The 24,505-nt window shown below is 42.5% G+C and overlaps 1 protein-coding gene and 1 non-coding gene across 3 annotated transcripts in view; both read right to left on the bottom strand.

The window, feature by feature from the left end:
• The window catches only part of LEMD1 (LEM domain containing 1), a 34,772-nt gene extending 14,407 nt beyond the window's left edge, over nt 1-20,365 (bottom strand). The window contains exons 1-5 of one of the 2 annotated variants that reach the window (XM_015419350.1): nt 20,221-20,365; nt 14,965-15,136; nt 8,915-9,034; nt 1,723-1,796; nt 307-390 (exon numbers count right to left, since the gene is read on the bottom strand). In XM_015419350.1, the coding sequence (XP_015274836.1) occupies nt 307-390; nt 1,723-1,796; nt 8,915-9,034; nt 14,965-15,118 (432 nt within the window). In that variant the 5' untranslated portion in view covers nt 15,119-15,136; nt 20,221-20,365. Of the gene's footprint in view, nt 1-306; nt 391-1,722; nt 1,797-8,914; nt 9,035-14,964; nt 15,137-19,719; nt 20,020-20,220 lie in introns of those variants that run through there. The other variant, XM_015419349.1, reaches the window with a different exon arrangement.
• TRNAW-CCA lies at nt 20,027-20,098 on the bottom strand. The gene has a single exon. It is a non-coding gene; the product is annotated as a tRNA-Trp (tRNA).
• Nucleotides 20,366-24,505: the final 4,140 nt, after the last annotated feature.

Genomic DNA, 24,505 nt, shown 5'->3' with positions numbered 1-24,505 from the left:
AAGCAATCTAAAGGGCATAAAATAATAAGAGCAGATCTTTTCAGTAAACAATCACTCAGTGTTATAAGCCACAACAAATGTAGCAACAAAGGATTACAAGATACCATACTGCACAAAATACTTCTTAAAAATACATAGCAGATACGAACACTATTTGTTACTGTTTTGCTTTACCAAACTATGTTTGTACACTTTTTTGTCAGCTATTCTTTGTATATCAATAAAAATTTATTGTATATATATAAAAAAAATACATAGCAGTACCAACCTAAATTGAATCAAAGAGCTGTAATAGAAGTTACTTGCCTCCGCCACTATTTTGGCTAAACTGCATTCAACATCAGGCAACAAGAGTTTCTTCTGCCGTTCTGCCACATCAAGGTGTGATTTCTACAGGTAAAAGAGGAGCCATAAAAATCACAACTGGAACTGAAGCTAGGAACCATTGTAAAATGTGTGCGGAGTTCCATATTCTCATTACTGACCAAAAGGTTGATCACAAATTCAAGTTAAATAAACAGTTTACCTGTATTGTTCAAGTGATAATCTACTTGGTTACACATATGGTTCTGCAGCTACAGAGAGAACTACCTGGTGCTTTCTAGAGCTAAAGTCTACAAGATGACATTTATGTTTATGCCCTCCCAACACACACCAAGAGAAAGTGTCCCTCATACACATGCCTTGAGGCACAGGGCAGGCACCGTTCACTTTTGTGCTCTTTTGATTGCCCCCCCCCCCCCAAGGAGTGCCAATCAGAAGTTTTTCAGAGAGGTTTTTATTCTTTGCCAACCTTAATAAGCTTTTTCCATGGCTTTCACAGAGACTATGAAGTCAACTGATTACACCACCACTGTTAAAGAAATTTGATTGGTACTTTAAAGAAGAATGGAATATGGATTTAACTGCCATGGACCAGTTGGGTAACTTCTGACCATCAGGGGACCCCTTTGCAGGTTGCCCACTAGGCCTAACCCCTTCACCAAAGGCTTAAATATATGACATGCAAACTGCTTTCCCTTGGCCTCAGGAGGAGGGGAAGGCGGAGCTGTAATAAAGGAGGTGGAGTCGTTAAACGTACATTTTAAATGCAGTGCAATGAACTACAAGAATCAGAGGGCACTGGAACAGATTACTGAGGAGGCTGTGGAATCTCCTACAATAAAAGTCCAAGAGGCTGAATGAACAAACCTTACACATGGACTAAATCTAGGGAATTCTGCTGATGCAGATAATTTGGCTCGATCAGTATTTCTCAAAGAGTAAAGCTGGCCCCCCTGGGGCGGTGCTTAGTTATCAAGTTCTGTCTTGATCCCTTCCCAGAATTTCCTTCCTTTAGGTTAGGAACCAGTGCAGAAACTTTAACTATCAGTGCTGAATGACATGGCAATGATCTATTGCGTGCATGTGAATCTTTTCCTGTTCCTCTTCGGAAATATTTGACTCTATCTGAAATTCTCCTGCATTTCCAATTTTAATTCCCTCTCAGCTGCATTTTCTGTCAGTAAATAACTTGGCATATACTTAAATACCTGAGCAGACTATTTTGCATCAGATTTCCTAGGGCTCTGGTACATTAACAGAAGAAGCACATTTTAATTATGTGATTGGAAGTAATTACTTCACTTGTCACGACTCTGACAAAGTATAACAGTTTATAGTCACTTGCAATTCCGTGCATTTAGCTGTAGCCATAAAATATTCATGCCTTGGGTTACTCACGTTATCAATCCCAGAGGCACATTCAGCTGTCACTTTGAGGCTGTTTGTTTCAAGGACTATTTCTGTGGTTCTTCCTGAGTAAGAATGGAAAAGTTGGAGTTCAACTCACAGTGAATGATCTATACCACATTACACAACCCACCAGGGAGCTCCAAGCATTATGGTATCTCAAGTCCTACTTGAAAGAGTTTTAAAAGACTGACAACTGACTGCCAAGAATATTAGGATAGGCACTTTTAAAAACATGTTTTGCTTGCCTGAACATGCTAATACATTTCCATAAACTTTTTTTCTCTCTCTCTCATGAATTGCAAGATACACAATTTATTCAAAGAGTTAAGATTCTGTGTTGTTCCACAAGACATGATGTCTTCAGCAAACAATAGCTTTGAAGCAACAAAATTCAGGAGGCGAAAACCAGCTAGGGGCTATGTTAGTATGAATGGAGGCATTCCTAACTTGATGGGTGCTCATGCACACAAATTGTACAGATAGCCACAGCTTGGTGATAAAGAAAAAAGAAGTTCAAATGAGGTCATGGTGCAGCCTCATTTGGAATACTGTGTACCGCTCTGGTTGCTGTATCTCAAAAAGGACACTGCAGAGCAGGAAAAATATATAGAAAACCACCATGATGATCAAAGGGTTAGAGCACCTTTCCTATGAGGCAAGATGAAGTGTCTCTGGTACATTTTAGTTTAGCAAAAAGACAGGCACAGTGGGACATGACAGAGGTTTAACAAATTATCCATGGGGTGGAAATAGCGAATAGAGAGAGCTTTTTCTCTCTTCCATCAGCACTTGGGAGCTTCCAATGAAATTGATGAACAATAGGTATAAGACAAGCAAAAAGAAATACTTCTTTACATTGTGCTTAATTAAATGGTGGAATTCACTGCCAGTGGAGCCAGTAATAGCAATGAGCACAGATGGCTTTAAAAGGGGTTAGAGAGATTAATAGAAGATAGGTCCATCAGTGGCTTACTCACCATGGTTAGTATGGAAACCTCTATACTTAGCGGCAGTAAACCTCTGAAACGCAGTGCTAGGAGGCAACATCAGGGTAAAGCCTTGACTCTCTAGGGCAACTGCTTGGCTAGTGTATGAAACAGGATGCTGAACTTAGATGGACTACTGGTCTGATCCAGCAGTCTCTTCTTATGTTCTTAAGCAGCTGAAATCTCACTGATTCAGGGACTGATATACAGCAGGGTAAAACAGAGCAGGAAAACACCATGGGATCGTGCTACTGAGTAATCAAAGGAAATTTAATTAATTAAAGAAGAAAATCCTCCTGTGAATCTGTGACAAAACTTATGAAGAAGCATTTCATTTCAGTCTTAAAATATGGACTATGTGAATTTTAAAATGGCCCTCAGGATTCTTCTATTTGAATATGAGTCATTATATGATTTCTTTGAATGCTAAATTTGTTTTCTTGGTTGCTTGAGATCATGTTTGCTTGCATCCAAACCTATTTATATGTATAAGGAAAGCCATCTCTAACCCCATGGGAAAACTGCTGATATTTCTAGATCATAGATAATTAAATTTCCTGTCTGGAAATCCTGTAATTTTTAATTAGCATCTGCTCAGACATTTCCCCAGTACCAACTCTTCTGTAATCTGATCTCCTATGGTATACTTTCTAGCATAAGGTTGACTAGCATAAGGTTGACTACAGGAAGGAAAATAATTCAACAGATAAGCAGGGAAGGTGGCGGGAACATGTGCATAGTTTGAAGGAAGAAATGCATTTATAAAACTTATGTCCTGCTTTTACTTCCACTATAGCAGAGCCAAAGCAGTAACATAATTCCATTTAATACAAAAATTACACACATTCCTTAAGAAGCAATACAGCAGCAGTTTGATCACTGTATACAGCATTCAATCAGTCTAGGAATTATTTTTATCCTACTCTACCTCCAAGGAGTTTAATGGTAGGGGGTTTCCCTTCCTTCCCCACTTTAACCTCACAACCACCCTGTAAGAAAGACCAGGCTTAGAGATGATGACTGGCACATAGTCACACAGTGAGCTTCATGGCAGAATGGGGATTTCAATCCACATCTCCCCAGTCACAGACCAATACTCTATATACAGTGCAATACCAGCTTACAGACACATGGTGTGTCACATAAACATTCTTGTGCCTGTTACGGGTCAGTTGGAAGGCAACCTAGCATAACTCTGTATACACTAAATTACATCATATGTGCATGAGTCAAGCACTTACAGTGCTCACTATATGCAGTATGAAAATCTCAAGACTTATGCAAAGAGACGTTCAATGCTTATTTTATAAAGTCAGATCTGGTAGAATTCAAGCCGGTCTCAAAGTCATGTCTGAACAGACACACCTGTGGATTCTTTCACAATACAGACAGTGCCCTCAACTGCCACCTGAAAAGCACTCTCCTTTAGCCAACTGCCTTCTTAAACACCACAAGCAACAATAACAATGTACGAACATGAACTGAATAATCAGTGGGCATTTCATGATTAGTTTGGAAATCCATGAACAGTGTACAAAGAGGGTAGGCTCCATGCTTGCATCTGTACTCAAAAGCTGCAAGAAGTCTTGTTCCTCTGAGGCAACACATAGCATGGAGGAAAGATGAGTGGTGCAGGCAGACTGGCTCATCCTGACAACTGATAGGTAGCTGCTAATAAGACCACTGTACAACAAATTTCAGCACCTTACTTCCTTGGCTTTTTAAAATTAGAGGCAGGGCTGGACGAACAGATGTTCAGAAGTGAATCCACAGGATAAGGCTGCTGCTGAGTTACTATTATTATTTATTCGATTTATTAATCACCCTATCCCAGCTTCAATAGGCTCTGGGCAATGTACAAAAAAGACAAAATGCCATAAAAACAAAATACAATTTTAAAAATATTTATATACAATCAATAAGAAATAAAACCAGAATAAAAGACTAAAGGGAATGTAGAACAACTGGATGAGTGAGAAATACTGGGCGTTTTTAAAGAAGAGATGCACAACACAAGAGACACATTTTTGGAAGGGAAGCTTAATTTGGGGGCAAGCAAAATTGATTTGGGGGGAATTAACTGAAAGAAATTTCACTGGTGGATAGCACTCAGAGGAAAATGACTGTTTGGAGAGGGAATGAATTGAAGCAGAAATGATTAGGGCTTTTAAAGAAATGTTTATGGTTCAGACCCCACCTCTTGCCTTGAGATCAGTTGGGGCAAGTCACCTGTATCCCTCTAATCTTCTGTCTCCAACAGCAGCAAGCCAAATTCCTCTGTGAGCATAAAAGCAGGATGTAAGGACAATAGCATCCCTGTCCTGTTCTGAGAATCTGATGTTCAGCGTCTGAACATCTGTCCCTGAAAGCTTCTTCTATTAGCCTTGATAGCTACATGGAGCTACATGGAGAGGCTTGTATGGGCAGAGATGGTGAGGTGTAGGTAGGAGCAACTGAGGAAAAATGTGGTGGGTGGGTCTGAGCAGGGTGACTGGGACACCCAGCACTCCCCTTTCTGGTGGCATGAGCTGCCACTGCCAGGTATATTTGTACTATTAGCTGCAGAAGCCTTAGTGACTCAGTCTAACTATGAGTAAAACAGTGTCAGATAATCATACCTGATAACATGTTCCTAACCCTCAAGTTAAGCCTCAAGTCCTTTTAAGCACTGTGTATACTCTAGGAAGATGCTGATTAAAAGGTTCAAAATAACAGTTGTTAAATCTATACCACAGTGCACTTTTCACCGGTTGGTAATAAACCCGTCAAAGGGCTTTAATTCTTGACTTCTGGGTTTTGGCGACTTGCTGGCGGGTGCGCTCCATCACAGCTCTGATGTGAGCGCCCCACAAATTGCACCGATGGGGAGGGGTCCGAGTTGATCTTGGACACACTCGAGACCTTGCAGGGGGCTCGTCGCTTGGGGCGTGAGAAATGCCTCTCCCAAGGCATGAGCCGAAGGATCGAGGCTCCTTTTTGCCCCGAAAGGTCCCTGCGGCGTAAGACTAGCCATGGTACTCAGAAGCGCACACTGGGGAGAGCGTGCAAGTGATCTGGCGGAAAAATGATTCCCCCTACACTCTGAACTGAAGCGTGAAGTAAATGAGTTCATGTTTGCTTTTACAAATAACCGCCCACTCGCAAACTAACAAAGCTGCCCCGAACAAGGCGGAAAGAAGAGGGGAACTCGCATGAAACCGGAAAGATTGACTCGTAAGAGAAAAGCGAGGGGCAGGAGGGCGGCTTGAAAGTGAGTTCGATAACTTGGCTGAGTGTGGTGAGGACTAGTAAGAAGATTGCAAGCCACCGGACTTTCAGAGACTTAAAAAAAAAACCTTTCCCTTTAATGTAAACAATGACATATCAGGCAGAAAAAATGGCAGCTAAGGGGAAATTCTCTTCAGGAACTGCCAGCTCATCGACTCCAGTTACTAAACTGGAAGCAACCACAGACTTTCCTAAAATGATTGCTGCAGCACTGCGCCCTCTGCTGGACCAGATGACCAACCTTAATAATAACTTTGATATGCTACAAAAGGAACTGAAAGAAACCTCGGCAAGAACAGAGAAAACAGCTAAGAAGCTCAAAAAAGTTGATACTAACTCAAATTTGTTAGAACAAATACTGGAGGCAGTGGAAAAAGAAAAAACCTCAGAGAAACAACAATTGTTACTTCTTCAGATGGAAAAATCAGCATATGTCCTGAGATTCCAAGGTATTCCGGAACAGAAAGGAGAGAACCTGAAAGAGATCTTAAGTGAAGGAATAGCTCCCATGGCGGGCTGTACAGCGGAAACTTTGCAAAGTGACATGGATTTGGTCTACCACACCTATCCAGAATTTATTAAAAAAAACAAGCTCCCCGGTGAAGTTTTCGTGAAATTCTCTAAAAGGTCAACAAGGGACATAGTATTGAAAGCGACAAGCGGAATAACCCTAAAAATCAAAGGAGAAGAAATTAAAGTTTTGAAGGATGTTCCATTTAGAAAGAGGAGGAAACAATATAGAGATCTGATACTATTTCTACAGAAAAATACCACTCCCTACAGATGGATAATGCATGAGGGTCTTATCCTCTTCAGTGGGAAAAAAGAAAAGATTGACTCTGTGACTAAAGTGAAATTGTTTTTGGAGCAGCAAAAGAAAGCTATGAATGGATCTGAGAAAGCTGAGGACAGTAAGGTTGCAGAAGACAACAATGATAAAGGCATGGGAAGCTCTGACAGCACCTTGAGCAGTTCCTCTGAAGAATCATTTGACTTTGAAGCAGAATTAGGAGCTGCTGCTCCTAGACCTCTAAAAGTCAAATTAGGCTTTGATAAAAAGCTTAGAGGAAAGAAAGCTGCAAAGTAATCTAACCCTGAAAGTCTGATGTTTTGCTTTTTTTAAATTAACAACTTTAATACTAAGATACACCCACTATAGCTCAGTATGATTGTGATTGTTTGTTTTACTTACATAGCTAGTTCTCATCTTTTACTATTTAGATAATAGGGAAACATCAATAATTTGAAGTATAACATAACAATGATCCTTGCTACTCTAGATTTTAGGTTGTATCCCTTTCCCTTGTAGGTTGTAGTGTAAAATGCAATTAAAAATTATTAATAATTTTCACATATGCTAAATCTTCTCCTAAAGTGCCTTCATATGATCCAGCATATGGGACAGATATACAGTTAAATTTTCTAAGCAAGTGTCTTGCCTGTCATCACACAGATGTCTTAATTCTACATTGTTTCCTGAATCTATGTTGGGATGATGTTGAAGGATGTGAAATTTTAATTTGCGCTGAAGTATGAAAGAGCAGACAGATGTCTTCAGAACCCAAATTTGGATGGAAACTTAGGCAATAACAGTGGCTCTTAGCCACTCTGCCAAACTAATCTTGAAAATATTTGCAATAATATTTTTGTAGGAGCATCTGCTAATCTGACAGCTACAAATGGACTCATTTCGATTTTTCAAAACACTGAGTAGCTCAATGTTATATCTTTCTTTTCTCTGCAGCAACAAAAACTGTCACACCAAGTAACCAGCTTAAATAGTTAGGCTTTATCCAGACCGTTGGCTTTATCCTTAGCCAACTTCAAAGGCTGCTCAAAAGCAGAAAACAGATTTGCCTACAGCACTATGTAGCCCACCAAGGATTACAATTTAGATAAGGGAAAATGCCATGATGTCACCAAAGTATTGTTTCATCTCCATTTATTTAACCATTGGGAGAAAAACTGTATTCGGACCAGATAAAGGAACTGAAATTTTATATGCTGTTAAAATGCCACAACTGCACACAATTGTTCAACCAGCTCACTAGCCTTTAATGAAAACTATGGGCAATTGTTACAAAGCTGCTTCAGAAGCTATACTTTGAAATTTCATTTTTTACAATGTACACTGGGAGGCAACTTCGACATCCACTTCTGGCAGGACAACTGTCTCACAACGTTTCCCTTTCATTGGTGTTGGCAGAAAGTGCCATCAAGTCGCAACCAACTTTTGGTGACCCTACAGAGTTTTTGCAAGACAAGAGACGTTCAGAGATGGTTTCCCATGGCGTGGCTCTGCATAGCAGCCCTGGACTTTCTTGCTGGTCTCCCATCCAAATACTAGCCAGAGCCAATTGTGCTTATCTTCTGAGATCAGGCTAATCTGGGCCATCAAGGTCAGGTCCCTTTCATTTTTCTTTTTAAAAAATATATGGGATATTTAAAATGCCAATTCTGTACATATGGGGTTTTTTGCACAATGGAAACAATAATATATCCAAATTTTTCCTACCATTGCCTTTTCCCCACAATCCTAGGAGGGCAGGGTCATGTCTACAATCTTGCAAATAGCACTACAGGGACAAACCAAAGTAACATGTAAACATAAAGAGAAATTTTGGTTTGGACAGACTAAATCCCTTGGAAATCAATTAAGTTAGACTCAAGAGTTTCTATCCAAAAGCACACATAAGCAAGGCAACCTGCATGAGGCAGTTTTGTTCTAAATACATCAACTCTGAAGGCAGAAAACAACTTTTAAAAACCAAATGACATCTTTGGATGAGGGCTGCAGAAGACAGGAACAATGAAGGCTTTGGCTGCAGTTCACTTAACTTGAGAGCAATCCCAAAAGCACTGATGAGAATGCTTTGAAGCAGACCTGGTACATGTAGCACATTTGGTGAAAGATTTGCAAGCATTACCTTGTTCTGCATCTTTTCCCTTATCAGAAACACAATAATCACTCTTCCGTCTAGTTGCTACTGCTGGGCAATCCTTCATGAACTGCAGTAACTTTTTCTCATAAATGGCCCTTGTAGAAGCTAAAAGCAAACAGATCATGGTGTAAAGGCTTGCAATGGTTAGAACAGCTTTTCTCAAACTGGGGTCCAGGGACTGAATCAGTTCTCCAAGGGACTAAGAGTCCTTTGTAAGAACAGAAAACAATCTCCCCATCCAGAGCACACAAAACAAAGCGTTCACCCAGCTATCTAAGAATAAGGGCAGAGAATCTCTTACCTCAGAGGAAGGGGATAGAATTGCCTTCTCCCTATTTTGATGGACAGGAGTCCATACAGCTGCCACCATCTAGCTTCCAGATCACCTCAAAAAATTAGCCAGAAAATGCACTGATTGGCTGCCAGCAGGCCTGTAGCCAAGGGGGGGGGGCGCTGAAGAGAGTGATGCTCCCTCACAAATGTGCCCTGCTCCTCACTAATCAGCCATGCCTTCTCTCCCCCACACCCCCTGCTTCCCAGCAAGGCCTGACCCAAGCTGGAGCCTTATGAGTGTGGAGAAGCAGCAAGGGAGGTGGGCGCCAGCAGCCATGTGCTGGCGCAGCCACCACAGATGGAGGGACAAAGGCTGGCCTGCCCTAGGTTGCCTGCACAAGTGGAAGGTGCTTGATGAAATGCCCACGGAGGAGAAGTGTGTCTCAGCCTGTGCTCCACTTCCTGCTGGCTGGCCGGCTGCAGCCCTGAGGAGCACAGGTGGTGTGTGCCCTTCCCTTCGCTGCCAGAGGCAGCGGAGGCCTCCCCAGTTGGGTCTCTGGCCCATGGCCCCGTGGAGGCAGTTGGGTTCCCCTTGGATGATGGGCAGCCCTCCTTGCCCTCCCTGCCTTGGGTGCAGGCATCCCCCCCCAGGGTGGAGCTGGGCTGTGCAGTGCACCACCAGAGGAGAAGGACCAGGCAAGAGTCAGAGGAGCATGTGCCAGGGTGCCTCAGGGCCTTGCCTGGCTTGGACTGGGCCAAGGGTGCGCTGCAACACCTGTGCCCTCCACAGAAGCCATCAAACAGGAGACAGCCCGGGCCATGCCCCTACCCCAAGAGCAGCCCTGGGTCCTCTGAACGTGCTTGGACTACTGCTGTGGCAGGGCCTGGGTGAATGGCCCCAGGAACAGAGTAATCACTTTGGTTGGGGCCTTCAAGGATGCAGGATCCGGGGATCCGGTTCCGGGCTCAGTGATGGCGGATGTGTGGTGAGCTTGCTCTCTACACTAGCCAGTCGTTTATTTTCCTAAAGGCTTTTTTCAACGTCCAGTACTCTCCTGGAGAGACAGTTCTGGCAAGGGACTTTTGCTGGCAGGAGGAGAGGGGGTGGCGACCCCCCCCCCAGCTGCGCCATAGCCGTGTCCCAAGGCACAAAGTTTTCAGAGCCCAGACGAGACACAAGTCACGCCGAGTGCAAGAGGGGTCCAGTCAAACCAAGCGGAGTCCAAGAAAGAAAGAAGTCTCAACAGGAGGAGGCTTAACAAAGTTAAGTATATTATAAAACTAATTATTTCTTACCGTAATTGATTTCTCGAGGGGTTTGTGCAGAGGAAATTTGAGTGAGAGTGAAGTGTGTAAGGTGGAAACACCCAAAGAAAAGGAGAGGAAAGGAAAGAGGGTTGGGGCTTCTCCAAAGCGGCTGCAGAAATGAAAGACAAGAAAAGTTTCGAGAAGAGTGTTTGAATACAGAAAGGGCCACCAGGAAGGGTTGCAGCAGTTAGTTAAGTCTGCACTAAGATTTCTCTTCTTTTTTCTCGGTGTGTGTTTGTTCGATAAGCTTGGAGGAACGCCCTGCGGATGCCATTATCGGAGGTTGCTAGAGGCATGGTGACGTGGAGGAACGGTTGGGAGAGCGACATAGTAACCGGGCGGTGAAGGAACCAGGAAGGAACCAGGAAGTATAGAGAAGAAGGGCGGAAGGAAGACAAACGAGAGGATCGCAAAAGAGTCAAACTAACAGAGACTGGAAGATTGGAAGATCGGAGAAAGAGAGAAAGAGAAATACTTTAGAACAAGGAGGAAGCAGAAAAACTGAGCCATACTGTAGGAGGAAGAAGAAAAACGGTTAGGTGGACTTGGTATTAACGTATGCACTTCATTCTTTTTATAATTTGTTAATGTGATTATTGAGGTTTGGTTACTTAGGAAAGATAAAAGGGAGGAGCCAAAACTAAGCAAGGTAAAAATATCAAAGAGTGAGAATATTAATAAATAAATATTTTGTGGAATAGAAAGGGGGGGAATAAAAGAAAAATAAATAATAATAACAAAAAAGGGGGGAAATTTAAAGTAGAAAGGATAGATGTATGTATAGAAGGACAAGTTGAGAATTATATTACTTAAATTCAATTAAGTTGGGGAGACTATTGGATTAATGGCTTCTGGAACTAGGAAACCATCGCTGACATCACCAGGACAAGTGGGAGGTATGAGCCAATTGAAGGCAGGCACTATGAATCCCTCTCATGAAGGATTTAAAATATTAATTCAGGAAAGCGTAGCACAGACGGTGAAAGCAACAGTGAAAGAAATTTTGCCTTCACTTATTAAAAAGGAAATAGAGCCAGTACAAAATATAACTGAAGAAATTAAAATATAACTGAAGAAATTAAAAAACAATTGAAAGAGAAGAAACAAGAAATATCACAAATTATAGCCAGCAGTGAGAAAATGAAAGAGAAAGTAAATGACTTAGATTTCGAAATACAAGAACTAAAAAGCAAAAATGAACAAATAGAAGAATCATTGATCAATTTAGAGACGGACAAGGCAGCTTTGATAATCAGGTGTCAAAATATACAAAATATACTAGAAAGTGTGGAGAAAAATTTGAAGGAGGTGGTAGCTCAGAATCTAGGGGAACAACTGCAAACAGGCTCTAAAGAAGAAGTTATGGCAGAAATGGAATCAGGATATAGACGAAACTCTGCATATGCAAAGAGACACAATTTACCTCGCGAAGTACATATAAAGTTCTACAAAAGAAAAAAGAAGGAAAAAATCCTTAAAGCGTCAAACGAAACTAAAGTGATGATTCAAGGAGCTGAAATTAGACTACTAAAAGAGATCCCTTGGAGAGTAAGGGAAAAAAGACAGAGTGATCAAATATTAACAAATTTATTTTTAAAAAGCGGAGTTATGTATAAAATGGTTGATTCCTGAAGGAATATTATTTCACTTTGAAGGTAAAAGGCATAAAATTGACTCGATATTTAAGGTCAAGAACTTCCTTGAGAAGTACGGAGAAGATCTAGGATGGCAGAAAGAAGATGGTGGAGAAAGGGATGATGAAGAAGAGGAAGAACCAGAAGAAGGAGCTAAAGGACAAGAAAAGAAAAAGGCTGGAAAAAAATGCTGGAAAGAAAGGAAAAGGAGGACGAGGGGTTACAGCATCTCAAGTATTAACAAGATTTCAGTATAGAGCTGGGAAAAAGACACCAGAAATAACTATGAGTAAAGGAATGAAAATTCTCTCAATTAATGTGAATGGATTAAACAGACCCCAGAAAAGAAGAATATTCCATCAAATAACCAAACTGAAAGCAGATATAGTCTGTCTACAAGAGACTCATATAAAGAAAAAGGATGTGAAACATTTATCTAATAGAAAATTAGGAAACGCATTTATCACTGCAGATACGAAGAAGAAAGGTGTAGTGACCTATGTTAAAGATTATATTCATGCTGACCTATTATATAAAGCAGAAGATGGAAGGATTGTAGCTATGACTATAAATAGAAATGGGATGGAAACATTATTGATTAATATATACGCACCGAATCAAAATCAAGAGAAATGTTATAAAGAACTACAGAAAGTATTAAAACTGAAAGAGTTTGAAAGTATTTGCATAATAGGGGTGTTAGATCCATAACTAGATAGGAAAAACCAGAAAAAAATGAATAAACCAGGAACAATGTTGCCTAAACTCTTTATGCAGTTAGCGGACGAATATAACTTATTGGATGTTTGGAGAACTAGAAATATAAAGAAGAAAGATTATACATTTTACTCAACACGGCATAAATCATGGTCAAGGATTGATATGGATGGGGCAACAGTAGGAATATTCAAAGAATTTTCCTTCCAAAGAATTTCCAAGCACCTTTGCAGACCATAATCCAATAATGGTATCTTTTGAAGAAAGAAAGAAAGAAAAGAAACAGATGGAAGTTAAACACCAGATTACTGAAAGATCAAGCTTTTGTTAAAAAAAACCAAGGAAGAGACTTTTTAAAGAGGAACCATACAACCTGATATGCCAAATGAAATAGTCTGGGAAACATTTAAGGCATTTATGAGAGGCTGGTGTATTAACCAAGAAGCTTGGAGAAATAAGCAAAGATGGAAGAATTATGAAAGACTTAGTAACCAGATAAAACTGGAAGAAGAAAAAATGAAAACCAGGGATGCATCAGCGAAAATAAAAGCTAAGCTAAATATACTGCAACATGAAATGAACCTGATTTTAATACAGGAAATCGCAAAGAAAATAGAATATGCCAAGCAGTATTATTTTGAGAACGTGAATAAACCATCAAGATGACTGTCATACAAACTAAGGAAGGAGAGAGATAAACAATTAATAGTTAAGTTGAAAAATAGAAAAAATGAGGAAAAATACGGACTTCAAGAACTAAAGAAGATAGTGGAAGATTTATATAAAGCTTTATATCATCAAGAAATACAAAGTCCACATCAAACAGAAAAATATTTAGAACATCACAACAAAGATAGATTTAATGAAGACCAAAAACATTTACTGAATCAACCAATATCTATGTGTGAAGTGATGGAAGCAATAAAGAAGCAGAAGAAAAAGAAAGTACCTGGACCTGACGGATTACTGGCAGAGATATATCAAATGTTTGAAGATCAGATCTGCCTCCCATTTAAAGAGCTGCTACAACAGATAGGGATGATGGGGAAAATACCTGAGACACGGAATTATTAATTAAAAAACCGGATACAGAAGGAGAGATTAAAAATTATACGCCAATCTCCTTATTAAATGTAGATTATAAAATATATGTGAACATTTTGGCAGCCAGATTTTAAAAAGTGTTAACACAAAAGATACATCCAGATCAAACGGGGTTCTTACCTAAGAGACAAATGAAAGCGAATTTACGTACAGTGATCAATGTCCTGGAATATTATGAACAACACCCCGAAAAACAACTGGTGTTAATGTGTTTAGATGCTGAGAAGGCATTTGATAATCTATCATGGGAATTCTTGATACAAAAGCTTCGATTATGGGACCCTGGAGAGAGGTTTTTGGACATGATTAAGGCAATTTACAGAAAACAATATGCTCAGATTATAGTAAATGGGGAAATTACTCAGGTTATAGAAATACATAAAGGTGTAAGACAAGGGTGTCCACTGTCCCCACTTCTATTTATATTTGCGTCAGAAACGCTAAATGATTCAGTGAGAGATAATAGATTAATCCAAGGTTTGAAAGTGCAAGGTGAAGAATACAAATTGCAGGCATTCGTGGATGATCTACTGTTAATTGTAGAAAACCCCTTAGGGTCCATCTCAAATTTGTTGGAGGTGATTGGAGAATATGGGCAAGTGGCTGGCCTCAAGGTCAATATTAGGAAAACCAAATTATTGCTTAAGAATTGTTTTCCAGAAACAACACAAAATTACAGGCTATAACTAACATGGAAATTGTGAAAAAAGTTAAATATCTGGGTATAATTTTATCGAACAAATGTAGTACATTAATGAATGATAATTATAACAAGTTGTTGGAAGAAGTTAGAAAATACTTGGTTAAATTGAAAGATTTACATATCTCAATGATGGGAAGGATGGCAACTTTAAAAATGAACATACTGCCAAGGCTCCTGTTTCTAGTACAAAATATGCCGATAATCCAAAAAGTACAATATTTTGAGGAATTAGATAAAATAACTAGACAATTTATTTGGGTACCGAAAAGGTTAGTCATCATTTATCTGATGCTTACGTAATATTGGTCCCGGGCTGATCCCGTACTCAGAAAGCTGTTCCCGTAATTCAGTGTCATTCAGTGCTCTAATGTCAGTTTCATCTTTGGAGTCTTGCTTTGGGGAGCCTTCATTCTGGTTTTCTATAAGCACATCTACAGTAACTTTCTCCATTTCGTCTAACAGTACAGCCTATGATAGAAGACACAACACTGGTTAGGAATGTTTCTCTATTTCAATGCATTATGTTCCACTAATAGCACTTGTATTTGAGAAATAAACATAAATTAGCTTCACTGCTGTATCTGGATTCCCAGAGTTTGAACAATTTCTAAATGAACTTTTTAAATTACAGTATGAGGTCAAATGACAACATTGGGGGGGGGGGGAATGATACAACGAATCTTCCCCAATTATCTATGTTTCTATGTTGATTGTCTATTTTATATGTATGAAATAAAAAACCTTTAAAAAAGAAAAGAAAATATTACTAGCAACAAAGCTAGCAGAGGAGATGGTATCCCAGCTGAGCTACTCAAAGTCCTAAAAGATGATGATGTTAAAGTGCTGCGCTCAGTATGCCAACGAATCTGGAAAACGCAACAGTGGCCACAGGATTGGAAAAGGTCAGTTTATATTCCAATCCCAAAGAAGTGCAATGCCAAGGAATGTTCAAACTATCGCACAATTGCACTCATATCACACGCTAGCAAGGTCATGCTCAAGATCCTACAAGCCAGACTTCAACAGTACGTGGGTAGAGAACTGCCAGAAGTACAAGCCAGGTTTCGAAGAGGTAGAAGAACGAGAGATCAAATTGCCAACATTCGCTGGATTATGGAGAAAGCAAGAGAGTACCAGAAAAACATCTACTTCTGCTTCATTGACTATGATAAAGCCTTTGATTGTGTGGACCACAACCAACTATGGCAAGTCCTTAAAGAGATGGGAGTACCAGACCACCTCACATGTCTCCTGAGAAACCTGTATAAGGGCCAAGAAGTGACAGTTAGAACGGGACATGGAACAACTGATTGGTTTAGCATAGGAAAAGGAGTACAACAAGGATGTCTATTGTCACCCTGCTTATTTAATTCATATGCAGAGTACATCATGTGAAATACTGGCCTGGATGAATCACAAGCCGGAATTAAGATTGCTGGGGAAAACATCAACAACCTCAGATATGCAGACAATACCACTCTAATGGCAGAAAGTGAAGAGGACCTAAAGACCTAAAAAGCCTCTTGCTCACGATGAAAGAGGAGAGCACAAACGTTGGCTTGAAACTCAACATCAAAAAAACTAAGATCATGGCATCCTGCCCCATCAGTCCTGGAAGCAGTGATAGAATTCACGTTCCTGGGATCCAAGATCACTGCAGACGGTGACTGCAGCCATGAAATTAAAAGATGTCTGCTCCTTGGGAGGAAAGCGATGGCAAACCTAGACAGCATAATAAAAAGTGGAGACATCACCCTGCCAATCAAAGTCTGTATAGTCAAAGCAATGGTATTCCCAGTGGTAAATGTAGGGTTGCCAGCCTCCAGGTGGAGCCTGGGGATCCCCCGCTTTTACAACTGATCTCCAGCTGACAGAGATCAGCTCCCCTGGAGAAAATGCCTGCTTTGAAGGGTGGACTCCGTGGCATTGTACCATGCTGAGGCCCCTCCCCTCCCCAAACCCCGCCCTCTCCTGGATCCACCCCCAAAGGCTCCAGGTATTTTCCAGCCCAGACCTGGCAACCTTAAATGTACAGCTGTGAGAGTTGAAGGCTGAGTGCTGAAGAATAGGTGCTTTCAAATTATGGTGCTGGAGAAGACTCTTTAGAGTCCCTTGGACTGCAAGGAGATCAAATCAGTCAATCTTAAAGGAAATCAACCCTGACTGTTCCCTGGAGGGCCAGATACTGAAGCTGAAGGTCAAATACTTTGGCCACCAAATGAGAAGAGAGCACTCACTAGAGAAGACCCTGATGCTGGGAAAGACTGAAGATAACAGAAGAAGGGGATGGCAAAGGATTAGATAGTTAGACAGTGTTACTGATGCAACGAAAATGAAATTGAGCAAACTCCAAAAGATGGCGGAAGACAGGAGGGCCTGACATGATGTGGTCCATGGGGTCGCGAAAGTCACACTCGACTGTGCGACTGAACAACAACTTCACTACCTGAAGGAGTCTCGGAGCCACTTACAAATACCTTCCCTTCCTCTCCCCACAACAGACATCCTGTGAGGTAGGTGGGGCTGAGAGAAAACTGAGAGAACTGTGACTGACCCAAGGTCACCCAGTCAGCTTCACGTGGAGGAATGGGGAATCAAACTCGGTTCTCCAGATTAAAGTCTGCTGTTCTTTAACCACTACATCACAGCTGGCTCTGGATGTCCGGTCTATGGATACCCCCTCCAACAGAGATGTAAAATTTCCAGAAAGTCATTGAGGGAAGATATCCCACCTTTATTTTTTTTGGGGGGGGGGAATTTGGGGGGGACTGAAATATACACAATACTTACTTCACAATAAAATCTAAACTTACTGATTGAAAAACATAAAACGCATCATTCATGATTTGGCATAAAACTTTTGCTATTTGGCATATTTATGGAATTTAGAAATATAAATATCTTAATTTTCTATAAGAAAAATGCAGGCATACCCAATACATAAGAAAATGTTGCAAACTACTTCCTATGTCACCATAGAACATTATACCTTTATTTTTTTTCCACCTGAGAGGTAAGAAAAGTTGAAGGTAGACAACAAATTTTGTTATGAACAAAGGAAAATATATTACTTGGACAAAAATTTTCATAGAGTCCCAATAGGCTGTACTGCCAGTTTATCTGGATATTAACTTTATTAAAACACTGAAGTCTTTAATAATGCACTATCATTAAAATATTATAGTTTACCATTTGTTACATTTAAAGAAAAAAAATCCTGAAAATTCCCAAAAACCCCTTTCTCAAGTTGCCACCTGTCTAGCCTTAGATGGCAGGGCCACCCAAAGTAGGGCCTCTGCAGATCATGGAAGTGGTTGGATAGATTCATCTGGAGAGCAGGCTGTCCTCAAGGTATGGTGGCGTGGCACTAATCTGGATAGGCCTTTAAAAGTTAGTATCAGCTCTTTGAATTAGCCAGAAGCAAACTGGGAGACAGGATAGGTGGAATAAGACTGGAGTGATATGGTACCTAGGGCACTCTATAGTCAATATTCTGGCCCCAGCATTCTGTACCAACTGTAGCTTCTGAACAGTCTTCAAGGGCAGCCCTCTGCACAGTGCATTGCAGTAATCTAATCTGTTACTAGAGCATGCACTACATTTGCAAGGTTTTCTGTGCCCAAAAGGGCTGCAACTTGTTTATTCAATAGGAAGCATAGGTCCAGCAGCACACCCCTGGCTACAAACCTGCTCCATTAGTAGTGAAACCCCATCCAAAACAGGAGACATCCAAACTCCTGGGTCAAACCTTCCCACTAGCAGCACACCCACTTTGTCAAAGTTAAGTATGAAAACACAAAAATGTTGAGCCTTTGAAAAAGTAGGAGTGGACAATTATATAGGCTAGTGTATGGGCTCCCATATAGTTGGTGCCTGTGGGCACACACCATGGTGCCCACTAACGAATCCCAAGTGTCTGTAGAAAGGAGGGCAAAGTGGAGTTTTTGCCCAGCAAGTCGTCCAACTGGCCACTGGATATTTGATTGGCTGTGCAGATTTGTAGAAACCTTGCTTTGGCAGGAGTTTCCACCACAGTACAAGGGGAGCCAGAGTAGTGTAGTGCTTAAAATGAGCAGATTCTAATCTGGTGAACTGGATTTAATTCCCCACTCACATGAAGCCTCCTGGGTGACCCTGAGCTAGGCTTCCCAAGTGCCCCCGGGGGGCGGGGAAAACCCCGCCCCGGAGGCCCGTTCCCGGCAGTGCTGGATTGGGCCCCGGGGGGAACTCCTCCCCGACGTGCGCATCACCTGGAAGTGACGTGACCATGCCGGGCACGCTGGGGGCGGGGCCATGGCCATCCTGTTAATGATAGTGATGGTTTTCCCTCGGATGGTCGTGGCCCCACCCACAGCATGTCTGGCGTCGTCACGTCACTTCTGGGTGATGTGCATGCAGCGCGCGCTTCGCGTGCGCGCCAGACGCCGGCCGGGAGCCCTCTGCTCCCAGCGAAGATCGACTTGGCAACCCTACCCTGAGCCAGTCATAGTTCTCTCAGAACTCTCTCATCCCTGCTTACCTCATAAAATGTGTGTTTTGGGAAGGGAATGCAGTTGTAAGCAGGATATAAAAACTTTCTCTTTGTCTTCTTCATCTTCAGTGGGTCACTGAAGGTAAGATGTGGGAGCCATTTTGTGGCACGCTCCAACTCCTTCAGCAGCCATTTTGTGGCTGAGCTCACCATGCTGTATCTGAATTCCAAAGATGCTCAGTCTTAAAAAGGCGGGGGGGGGGGGGGGGGAGAGAAGTCTGAGAGCTGGCGGAAGTCAGAAAAGTGACTTGTATTTCTGTTAAACACTCTCCCCCCCCCCCCAACATTGCGAGGATCCTTAGATGTGGGCAAAACCCAAACTGTCTCTCAGCCTCCATGTAGTAGAATTTCCTCACTGAATAAATTTAGCGACGTTTTTATTGAGAAGTATGTTTTTGGTTCAGAATAAAGTTAGGCACAGCTGGTCTGTGCAGTCGTTGATCACCTTCCTGGGCGACTAGTTTTCAAACATTACAGGCCCTGCACGCGCCTCCCTCCATTTTTGTTAGGAGATGCTTACCTCAACCTTCATGCCACTGAACAGCCATAGACAGCAGGGAATTTCTCTCACTATTGGTTTCTACTTTCCCTTTCTTTCGGGATTTTCCATGTGACCAATTCTTTTTAATTAGACTAGAAATGGGACGTTGTTCCCAAATTTAACAGGAACTTAATATCCGACCGTACGTGCTGCGTATCTTGCTGGAGTTTCCTCCCAAGTATTTCAACGGAAACCCTGCCCATATCTGATAGAACAAGTAAATCATGTATACTTGTCATTTCACGTACGGTGTAAAATAAATCCCCCAGTTTATTAGGGGATTTGCTGACCCCGACGTGATTCGAACACGCAGCCTTCTGATCTGGAGTCAGACGCGCTACCGTTGCGCCACGAGGTCCTGAAAGCAACCCGGAAAGCAAAGCCTGAAGAGGCAGCAAATCCCGTCTCTTTCTTTTCTTTTTTTTTAAAGTACACATGCGCACTGCGCCGTTTTGTTTTTGGCATACATATTACACTCACCGAAGCAGGATACCTTGCTTCCTCTGCATTCCTACCATTGGCTTACTTTAGGCCAAAGGAAAAAAAAAATTGCTCAGCCTTGGCACTTTTCACCTCTCTCCACAGAGAAAGTGGGAATCCAACTCCCGTTTCCCTGAGAAACTACTGAAATAAGAGACATTGAGACGTCGCACGCGCTCCCGGGCTCGTTTGAAACCGCCGTCTTAATTGGCAGCCGCTGAGTGTCAAAACCGCCAACCAGCACGCAGGCTACACCCTTTATGGGAGGATCCTACGCGCAGGCCTCGAGTTGTGAGGTAAGGAGAGTTATGATGATGGGTGCTACCATTCGGCTCTTCCTAAGGGGGGGGGGGCCTCTTCTACCTGGCGGGTCCATAGGAGGAGGTGCGTAGAGGTAGTGTTCTTATATTCACTGCGGAGGCTGCTTTTCCTGGGCATGGAGATTTAAATGACGGCTTAAAGTGGCAAAAGTGAGTACGCTGGGGACTGAAGTGCGTCTCTCCGTGATGAATTCACCACTCGCATCAATGAACCTGTATGCCTCATTCACGCTGTCCAATTCCCCTGTACGAGATCAATAACAATGCGCCCCGCTTTAGTAGATCTGGAGTAATTTATCGCCACAGTGCAATCAAACGATGTGAAGAATTTCCCCAAGGGGAAGCTGTGTTAATCTGTTGTGGCCCCTGGATTGAACCGGGGCTTCTGGTTTTTATTACACTGTAACTGTACTAAGACGTCCGATTTTAACAAAACCTCCCCATTTATTACATGCGTTAGCCAGTTTAGCATTAGCTAATGATTGGTCTCTCTATTTTTCATGTTCCTCTATATGCGTTTCGAGGCTTTTGACACCCCCCCCCCCTTTTCACACCTCTCATATAACGCGAGGCCCTGTCCGGGGCAGGCTGGTCCGATGTCCTCAGATCTCGGAAGCTAAGCAGGATCGGCCCTAAGAACATACGAGAACATAAGAGAAGCCAATGTTGGATCAGGCCAGAGGCCCATCCAATCCAACACTCTGTCACACAGTGGCCAAAAATACCAGGTGCCATCAGGAGGTCTAGCAGTGGGGCCAGGACACTAGAAGCCCTCCCACTGTTGCCCCCCCCCAGCACCAAGAATACAGTGCATCACTTGCCCCAGACCGAGGGTTCCTGATGGACTCTCGGTCTGGGGCAAGTATAGCCACTGATGGACTTCTGCTCCATATGCTTATCTAATTCCCTCTTGAAGCTGTCCATGCTTGTAGCCGCCACCACCACCTCCTGTGGCAGTAAATTCCATGTGTGAATCACTCGTTGGGTGAAGCAGTACTTCCTTTTATTTGTTCTAACCTGACTGCTCAGCAATTTCATTGAGTGCCCACGAGTTCTTGTATTGTACTTGGAAGAGAGTAGTACTTGGAAGAGAGACCACCCCAGAAATACCGTGGTCATGACACGGAGGCAGGCAATGGCAGACCACCTCTGAAGGTTGCTTGCTTTGCAAACCCTGTGGGGTCATCACTATAAATCAGCTGTGACTTGAGGGCAACAGCAAACAAAGCACTGCATAGAGAGGATCCACTCTTTGCATCCAAAACTGTAGTCCATTAACACTTATGCTGAAATAAAATTTTATTAGGCTTTAAGGTGCCTGTTTTTGAAGAATCTTCATTTGCCAAATTACTGGTGGTAGTTACAGTGGACTGGTAAAAGGAGATCTTACAATCCTACCTTGTTTTTGTTTATTTTAAGAGGGCATACTTTCAGGTATTCAGGGTTGTTGTAAGATGGCACATCTGCTTGAGGAGCAGTCATATGGTGTTCAAGTTTGAAGCACAGGAGCTCTTTATGATGCCCTGTAGCTAGGCCCCCATTGGACCTGTACAACAAAAAATGAATGCTATGCCTTTTCCTTGGAATGAGTAGTAAGGTCAGGATTAGGGTATGTCCCTAGTGAACCCCCAGCCATATGCCTGTGGGAAGCTCATCAACTTCTGGTGTGAAAACCAAACACTATTCAAATTTAGGTGGATAGCCATGTTGGTCTGAAGCAATTGGACAAAGTTTGTGTCCAGTGGCACCATTAAGATGAACAAAGTTTTATTCTGAGTATCAGCTTTTGTGTGTATGCACACTTTATCAAATGTATTGAAAAAATATCTGATGAAGTGTGCATGCACACATACCCATAATTAAACGTTGTTGGTCTTATAGGTGTCACTGGACGCAAACTTTGCACTATTCAGATTTGTCTGCTTTAGGAAGCTGAGACAGACTATGTGGTACTTTTACCATAGTGGCTAAGAGATTGACTGGAAAGCCTGTAGCCTGAATCAGTTGTTAGCTCGCTAGATGGTCCTAGCCAAGCTGCTTTTGTGATATAGGGATAATAATGCTGGCCTTTAAAGGACTGTAGCAAGATAATGCAAGTGAAGAGCCATGTGGGGTCAAGTTGAAGGGGCTGTCTAGTGCAGTGTCTTGTTTCACGCAGTTGCCAGTCAGATGCCTCTAAGAATCCCACAGAGCACAAGGGCAACAGCCCTCTTTGGTTGCCCCTGCCCAATAACTGCCATTGAGAGGTAACCAGCCTCTGAACACGAAGATTTTATTTACCAGTATGGCTGATAGTTAACAAGTGGGGATCTGAGAGGACTTGCAGGGGAGGAGAAATCTTCCAGCCCCTTGCCGGACCCTCTCCCTGTGTTGTGTCTGCTTCCCTTCCCCCTTGTCTACTCACTCTTTTCCCAAAGATTTAACTTAACTCTCCTTCTCCCCCTCTGTTCTACTCCAGAGTAACAGGCATATCCTTTAATGTGTCTTTTTAAAAGCCAGGTAAGATATAAATGCTGTTACTGAAAATATTTATACAGTGCTTTTGAAAGGGTTGAAGTCACCCCTTACCCAAAAGCTAACCTGGCATTTCCAGCTCCACTAGATCCAAATTTCAAAAAGAGCATTTTATTTTTGTAATTTTAATTTAAAAAACTACAACAAACCTCCAGCTTTTCCTCCATGAAAGGCAAGAAAGAGAAAGATGGGGGTGGGGGCATTTTCCAGAGAAAGGAAGAAGGAGAAGTAAATCCCAATGGCCTCTTTGGATCTGCGATGTTCAAGGAACAGTTGTAGGATCAGGCCCGTAGCTACCGTGGCCCCCCCCCACGGTTTTTACGGGCCCCTCTCCAATCCTCGGCTCCCCCTTCCCACCGTCACTGCCCTCAGCCCAACAGCTGGTGAGTCCAGGCCCCCTGCTGTCGCTCCTGGGAGCCAGTCTGAGCGCAATCGCTGTACTGCCCGGCTAGACGTGACTGGAAGTTCCATGTTCAGAGTTCCCAGAGAGTTTTAAAGCTTTGCTCTGAGGAGGCTCCACTCGGGTAAGAGTTCAGTGGGAGTATTGGTATCTATCTAGAGGAGATGGACACTGCCAGCCTACGTGGTCCTCTGCTGAGGCAAAACATGGCCAATCCAGACTTTCGCCAGGAGTTCTGTGTTTGGAACTCTCTGAGATTTTTCAAAAATGCGCCTCGCGAAGCGGGAGGCACCAGTGGCCATGTCCACCCTGAGAGGGAGGGAGGCAGGGAAGCTTGGCAGGGCGCTCGCTGGTGGCCAGTCGCCGAGGAAGGCAGAGAGAGAGTGAGAGCGAGCGCCCCGACACGCCTGCAAGACCCGAGGACTCATCCGCAGTGTGAGGGCTGTCCCTGCTGTTGGCGGTGGCGCTCTCCTCCCCCCTGGGTTGCAGCCGAGGCTGGCTTAGGAATTCCACCAATTAAATCAAAGTTAAATTTAATTAATTTTTATTTAATTGGCTGGTGCCCCCCCCCCAGGCCCCTTCCCCCAAAACTCCTTAGCTATGGGGCTGTGTAGGATTCTTTCAAGTGTTTGGTTTAATTTTGTTTTGTGGAAAGTAATGACACTGTGTCAGTTTCACTTTTTCGTATGCTGTGGGTTTCATAGGGAAGGCAAACTCTACACAAGGTCTCACTGTTTTAATTTTTTTAAATCCTGGGTTATAACTGCCACTAAAAACAGACCTGCTGAAAGGCCTGGGAAGAAGTTAATCCTGAGAGGGTGAGAGCACACCTAGCTTGTAAGCAATTCTCTCTTTCTACCCAGAGATCCGGTTAATAATGTCATTACTCCAGATCTGAAAAAATACATCTCTGTGTCCCTATGCCACTACACCCCTACTAGGGAATCAGCCACACTGAACTCAGTGGGACATTTACTTCCATGTAAATGTATAGGATCAAAAGGTGTTAGCTGATTTTGAGTATGTTAAGGGAGAAATCACTCTCGCCCTT

Source organism: Gekko japonicus, unplaced genomic scaffold (assembly GCF_001447785.1).
Source record: "Gekko japonicus isolate JY-2015 unplaced genomic scaffold, Gekko_japonicus_V1.1 scaffold276, whole genome shotgun sequence".
NCBI lineage: Eukaryota > Metazoa > Chordata > Lepidosauria > Squamata > Gekkonidae > Gekko > Gekko japonicus.
This window is presented reverse-complemented; position numbering and strand designations above follow the sequence as displayed.